General features: G+C 35.1%; 1 protein-coding gene across 1 annotated transcript; it reads left to right on the forward strand.

The window, feature by feature from the left end:
* Nucleotides 1-224: 224 nt before the first annotated feature.
* Nucleotides 225-2523, forward strand: LOC125218376 (polyphenol oxidase, chloroplastic-like). Its single transcript, XM_048120033.1, is given in 2 exon segments — nucleotides 225-804; nucleotides 1265-2523. Coding segments are annotated over 2 exon segments (1563 nt in total). The 5' UTR covers nucleotides 225-355; the 3' UTR covers nucleotides 2379-2523.
* Nucleotides 2524-7209: the final 4686 nt, after the last annotated feature.

Consider the following 7209-nt stretch of genomic DNA (forward strand, 5'->3'; position numbering starts at 1 on the left):
AAAGGTTAAATTATGCAATTGATTAGCTGGTCCAAACGTAACATGTCATTAATTAGATCCAGATTAGCTAGCTGGTCCAAACGTAACATGTCATTAATTATATGATGAACTAGATCCAGATAAGTTTAATTAAACATAGATTAGCTAGCTAGGTCTTTGGAAATACTAGTATATATATACATGTATTCTCTCCAAATAAATCATCAAATATCAAACCATGGCTTCTCTTCAATCCTCCTTCACGCTTCCCTCCACCACCCCCAAACCCCGCACTTCCGCCTTCCGAAAACCCTCGAGGGCGAGGGTTTCGTGCAATGGTGGCGACAGCGGGGGCGGCCGTGTAGACCGCAGAAACATGCTCCTAGGGCTTGGCGGTCTGTACGGCGCAAGCAGCCTCGTCAGAGGCCGCAAAGCCGAGGCCGATCCAATCCTACCTCCTAATTTGGAATTTTGCGACCGCGAAGGCACAACTACTATTGACCGTCTCACCGGGAGGGTGATTCGTATCGACGCCGACTGCTGCCCGCCCTACACCGATACTATCACAGACTACGTGCTCCCGCAGTTTCCTACTATTTACGAACGCCAAGGGGCGAACATAATAGTTCCTGATCCCGTTGCCAAATACAAGCTAGCCATCCAGAGAATGAAGCAGCTCGACAAGGATGATCCCAACGATCCCCGCGGCTTCACACAGCAAGCCAACATCCACTGCGCTTATTGCAACGGCCCCTACGATCAAGTCGGCTACCCCACCCTCGATATCCAGATTCACAACAACTGGTTATTCTTCCCTTTCCACAGGTGATAACAGAAATTCATTGGGTTCCGTACAATAAATGTCTCATTTCATTTTTAATACTTTTATTTAGTGGACCCCACATTCCATTCTACTCACAGTTATTATGAAATTAATACTCCCTCCGTCCCTGAAGAGTATGCACTATTTCCTTTTTCGTCCGTCCCTAAAGAATATGAATATTCCAATTTTGGAAACTCTCTTCTCTCTAATGAGTTGAGACCCATTCTCCACTAATAATATTTAAAAAACTTTCTCTATCCATCTCTCTATATTACTTTACCAATAATGCATTAAAACTCGTGCAGAACCCGAAGTTCATACTCTTTGGGGACGGAGGGTGTATATACTATTAATTTTTTCTTTCATAGAGTCAAACAAATCCAAATTATATAGCAGTTTCGTTTCTCTATTTACACCGACATGAGATATTGTTATATTTATTCTGTTTCCTTTTGCCAACAGGTGGTACCTGTAATTCTTCGAGAGGATCTGCTGCGAACTTCTCGAAGATGAGACCTTCCGCCTGCCCTACTGGAACTGGGACCACCCCTATGGCATGTATCTGCCAACCCTCTTCGGCGAGGCCTACTCGCCCCTCTACGACTGTAACCGCGACCAAACGCATTTCGGCAACGCCCTTGTCGACCTTAGCTTTGCGGAGGGAGTGAGTGTCGATGCGAATCTCAACCAAATGCAACAGGAAATGATGGTGCAGCCCGACTCCGCCCTCGCATTCATGGGCCAGCCTTACAGAGCCGGAGATCCGCCACCAGGAGGCGCCCGTGGCGGGACATCCGAACAGGGCTCCCACGCTGGCATCCATGTCTGGACCGGAAACCCCAACAATCCTTTGAATGAAAACATGGGGAACTTCTACTCTGCAGCAAGGGACCCCATCTTCTACTGCCATCACGCTAATGTCGACAGAATGTGGACAGTCTGGGAAGACCTCCCGGCCGATTACCCTAAAACCATCGACGATCCCGATTTCCTGGATGCGGCCTTCATGTTCTACGACGAGAAGAAGAACCTCGTGCGCGTAAAAGTCCGCGACTGCTTGGACACTACACGCCTCGGATATGCCTATCAAGCTGGCGACATTAGGCCATGGAGGTACTACAGACCGCCTACGAGAGAAGTCCCGGCCAACGTCCAACAACTCTCTGAAACGGCGCAGACTGCAGCCCAAGCCTTCCCGGCCTCGCTCGCAGAGACAATAAGGGTTGTGGTGCCCAAGCCGGCGAAAGGAAAAGCCGACGAAGTGCTCCTCATCCAGGGCATTGTCACAGACAGCAGCAAGCTCATCAGTTTCGATATCTACGTCAACGACGACGAAAGCAGCAAGGATGAGCCGGTGAGTGCGGAGCGTGCCGGGAGCTTCAAGCAGGTCCCGCACAGGTCTAGGAGAGCGGAGACTCCCAGTGACCTCCGCATCATCTTGACTCAGCTCTACAAGAACATTAACATTGCGGATGATGATGATATCGTTGTCGTCACCATCGTTCCCCGCACCAACGGCGACGCTGTTACCATTGGTGGTGTTAAGATCGAAACTCGCGTTCCTGCTGCTGCTTAGTTCATTCGCCGATCTTTCTCAGTTTCTGCTTTTGCTTTGTGATCAGCCTTTGTTTCAGCCCTGGTTTCTTTGTGTTTTCCATGTTCCAGTGCTGAAGCGTTGAATCCTTTCCTTTGATTAATACAAGACTTTCTATTATCTGTTAGAATCTGTGCAAACAAGGGGTGCGTTATGTTGCTAACTTTTTAAGTTGTTAACGTTGCAAACTCATCAACACTGGCGGAGCCAGGTGAGAGCAACCCCAAATATTTCTGCTATTAGGTTATTATTGAGAAGTATATTTAACAAATACCATCGCTAGTCTAGCGGTAAATGAGCTTTTAAATGTTAATTTCTTTTTTATTATTCTATTTTATTTTTACGTTTGTTTACGGATCTTATGTAGGAGTAGTTTCTTAATTTCATTATTCTTTTTATGCTGATTTTAAATGTTACTTTCTTTTTTATTATTCTATGTTATATTTACGTTTGTTTACTGATCTTATGTAGAAGTAGTTTCTTAATTTCATTATTCTATTTTATGCTGATTTTAGGTAACTTTTAAATGTTACTATTTCTTTTTATCATTCTATTTTATATTTTAGATATTAGGGTAGTTTTTTAATGTTATTATTCTATTTTATGTAAATTTTAGGTGGCTTTTAAATGTTACTATTTCTTTTTTATTATTCTATTTTAGATATTAGGTGGTTGCAATTTATTTTAATTAACATTTTAATACTTGATATGGATTCAAAATATTAAATTATCTGTCCCATTTTTAATACTAGATAGTTTAAATTTTTTTTGACTATGCGACTTTAAACTTGAACATTAATTTTTAGATATGTTATTTTTAATATGGTATGTATATATTTTGTTATAAAATTCGCACCCCCTATTCCAAAAGTCTGGATCCGCCACTGCTCATCAATGCAGTGTATTAAAAATGTCAACACAATGACATTAAAATGTGAACACATAATGTCATGACAGTATATTGAAATGCCAACATAATTATGTGTTGTCATTTTAATATTATCAGGTTGTCATTTTTAATACACTGCGTTGATGAGTTAGTAGAGTTAGCACTTAAGAAAGTTAGCAATTGATCACATTTCGTGCAAACAAATTAGGCTAAAGGTTAGTACCGGGATATCGAACATCGGGATTAAGATTGCAACTGACTATCATATACAATTTAGAGACACCGAGATTTTGAGATTTGGATTTATAAACTATTCATAAATAAATAAACAAATAACAGAAAGCACAAAAACAATCCCTCCGTCCTACATAATTCGTCCCATTTTTACTGGGCAGGTTTTAAGAAATGTAATGAAAAGTGAGTTGAAAAAGTTAATGGAATGTGAGTACTTTTATATATTAGTTTTATAATAAAATGTGAGTAGAAATGAGTTAGTAGAATATGAGGTCCACTACCAAATATAGTAAAAGTGAAATAGAACATATTATGTGGGATGGACCAAAATAAAATAATGGATCAAATTATATGGGACGGGGAAAGTAATACAAAACTAGCAAATGAAAGTAGAATTTCAGTGACGCATTAAGAGTCATTTTGTCCTCACAATCTCTAAAAAAATGGGACAAAGGGAGTACCATATATATGTAAATATTAATTTAATTATTACTATACATTAATTGGTCATTCGCCATCTTATCGGGCAACCACGACATATAAACAAAAACAATACTTACATTTTATATGCAAACAAACGCTTTCGGTCTCCTGATAAAACAAAGATTATAATCTATTTAAAAAAACGATGTGGTGATGAGAGCAATTCCAATTATGTGTGACAGATTTCCTATTTTCGTATACAGTAGTATTAAATAAGGCATGGTGCACATGGCATTGAATGCTATAACAAAGACACAATTAAGTATCTAATCAATAGGAAAAAACTGTTTTAACATAGAATTAATACTGGTTTTAGTGTCTTATTATCCAGTCCATCCCAACGAAATTAGTATTTTATTTTTGAAATGTTTTAAAATGTAGTCCACTTTATTAACTTTAAATGAGGGTGTAAGATATTACATTTTTCAATACTGAACATTAAATGTATTCTAGTAATATGAGTTAAAAAATTAACATTAAAGAAATATTAGTTCAATGGAAATTTATAACACAAAATTTCATGTAATCAACGGATAGACAAAAATATGCTTTATTTCCAGGATTGACCATTAATATGTGTGATGATTTCAACCATTATCTATTTGATGGATGAGAAACGTATTTCCAACTGATTTGCAATTCATCATCACATCCAAGAACTATTTTTATCTTTAAATAAAAAACTGTTTTCAAAATCTTTAAAACAAAATATATTGATAGTACTTTGCATTCAAGATCTATCTTATCTTTAAATAAAAAGTTGTATTCTAGATCATGTGAAACAAAGTAAATTTATACTCCTTCCGTTCCCTAGTAATGAAGACGTTCCTTTTCGGCACGAAGATAAAGAAAATTGTGTTAGGTGAGTTAAGTAAATGGAGAATAAAGTGGAAAATGAAAAAGGTAGAGAGATGAAGAGAGAATAAAGTAAGAGAGAGTAAAGTAGGTGTGGAGAAATGTGTTTGACTTTTACTAAAAAAGAAAATGACTCTATTACTATGGAACTTACTGAAATGACAAAATGATTCTATTACTATGAAACGGAGGGAGTATTACTTTGGTTAGATTTAGGTCTGTGCATTTTGCTCTACGCACACTAATTAAAACATACTTATAGGTGCTAGATCGATTCATTGACTTTTATCGGAATGAATAAATCACGTTGAAAAGATTTTTTTTTTGGCTCAAGAGTAGCCAATTGGTCTTCCAAATGGATTAGGGCTTTTCTTCTTTGTCTTTGCCCTTTGGAGGATCTCTAGGCATAATCGTTTATATATATTAAGATTAGTATTAACATCCGTGCAATGCACGGGTCATGTGATTTTCACTTAATGAATATAAATTCTAAATAATTTGACAAAATAAGATTAATATAATTATGTACTTACATTAAAAAAAAAAGGAAATGTACATCTCTTGTCCACTCTAATTCCTTTACGTGCTAAGATTTTATAGTATATTTTTTTATGAGTTGAGTGGAGAAGGAATAGTAAGATAAAGAAAAATTTGATATAATGGTAAATGGTGTTTCCATTTAAAAAAAAATGTATTATTTTGAATAACACTTTAGTAGATAATAGAACTCTAAAAAAAGATTTCCATAATTTTTTAAAAAAATGCTAATTATAGTACTCCCTATTTTTCAAGTTTCAAATAAAAACATTAGAATCATACTTTATCCACGTGTATGCTAATTCACCAACATGTATAGTAGTACTACTTGATAAGAAGAAGAAGTAAGATAAAATAGTTAAATAAAAAGGTTATATTTTTAATAAATAAAGTAGTTTATAAGTTATGATTACCAAAAACATAAAAATGTACATAAATACAAACTTAACTTAGAATAATAGCTACGAAGCAGTAGTTCATAGGTTTGATGATACAGATATTATTATAGAATTTATATCGGGCAATTGGAGCGCAATATTAACATGATTCATAATGTTTAATATTCTTTACAACAAAAAGTGATAATAAATTTGAACCAAAAAAAAAGTGATAATAAATAGTACTTTCATCTTGAATCAAAATTGATAAATTCAAATTTTTAATATATAGTACTTTCATCTATGAAACAGATCGAACTACATTATCTACGTAAAAATATGATATATTGAAGTCGAAGAGAACCACACGTGTATGCACATTTGTTCTACATCAAAAATATATATTGCTTTAAGTTCTACCAACATGTTTAAAAATAAACCCAATAAATGTAATATAAAAACACAAGCAATAATCATATTTGGCAAATTATAAATTCATAGCCCTAAAACAATGAACCAACCCATTAATATGCAAGAAAATAAAACAGGAGTAACATACTTCATGAAAATGAAATTACAAATTTATAGGAGTGCAAAACATTCCAAAATATCAAACACCCAATGAAGTAACAGACACCCAATGAAATAACAGACGCAAGCACACCACTCATTTTTTTTTCTGTGTAAAATGTTACTGTACAACTTACAATGGCCACAACACATAATCTTCTTTGATAATTTTGTATTAGATGCATGTGGTGCATGGCCGTATATTTTGTATTAGATGCATGTGGTGCATGGCCGTATATTTTGTATTAGATGCATGTGGTGCATGGCCGTATATTTTGTATAGTTCTGACATTAACAACTTTAATTTGTAATTGTGGGGAACCAATCTCTGCCAATAGTTTGGATAATCACAACAATTTCAGTCAAACAACTCCATGATAATATTAATTAACATATCTTCAGGTGGTCCTGCGTTTATGTATAATCGAGATACTCAGTGGCGGAGCCAGAAATTTTAAGGTGGGGGCTCGAACCACCATTAAAATTTGTTAACTGTGTTAAGCGCTAAACCCCTAAACTCGACACAGAAACATATCAGACGTGAGCAACATAAAAAGCCATGCATACAAAATAGATGGTGATAAAATTAATTAATGAATAGATTTTTTAGAGCATAGCATCGTATTTACTAATAATATGAGTATGATATATTTACATATTTATTAAATCAAAAAGTTATGTTAAATTTTAAATTTTTATAATAAAAGATAGCACATTAAAATTGATTTTAGTAATATCATAGTAATATTTTAAAATATTTATAGAATCAAAGAATTATTTTCAATTCATAAATTTTAATAATCATTAATGATTCACATAATTCATCACATAAATCACACATGTCGAATACGATTGATAAACATAAAGC

Source organism: Salvia hispanica, chromosome 1 (assembly GCF_023119035.1).
Source record: "Salvia hispanica cultivar TCC Black 2014 chromosome 1, UniMelb_Shisp_WGS_1.0, whole genome shotgun sequence".
NCBI classification, from domain to species: Eukaryota; Viridiplantae; Streptophyta; class Magnoliopsida; order Lamiales; family Lamiaceae; genus Salvia; species Salvia hispanica.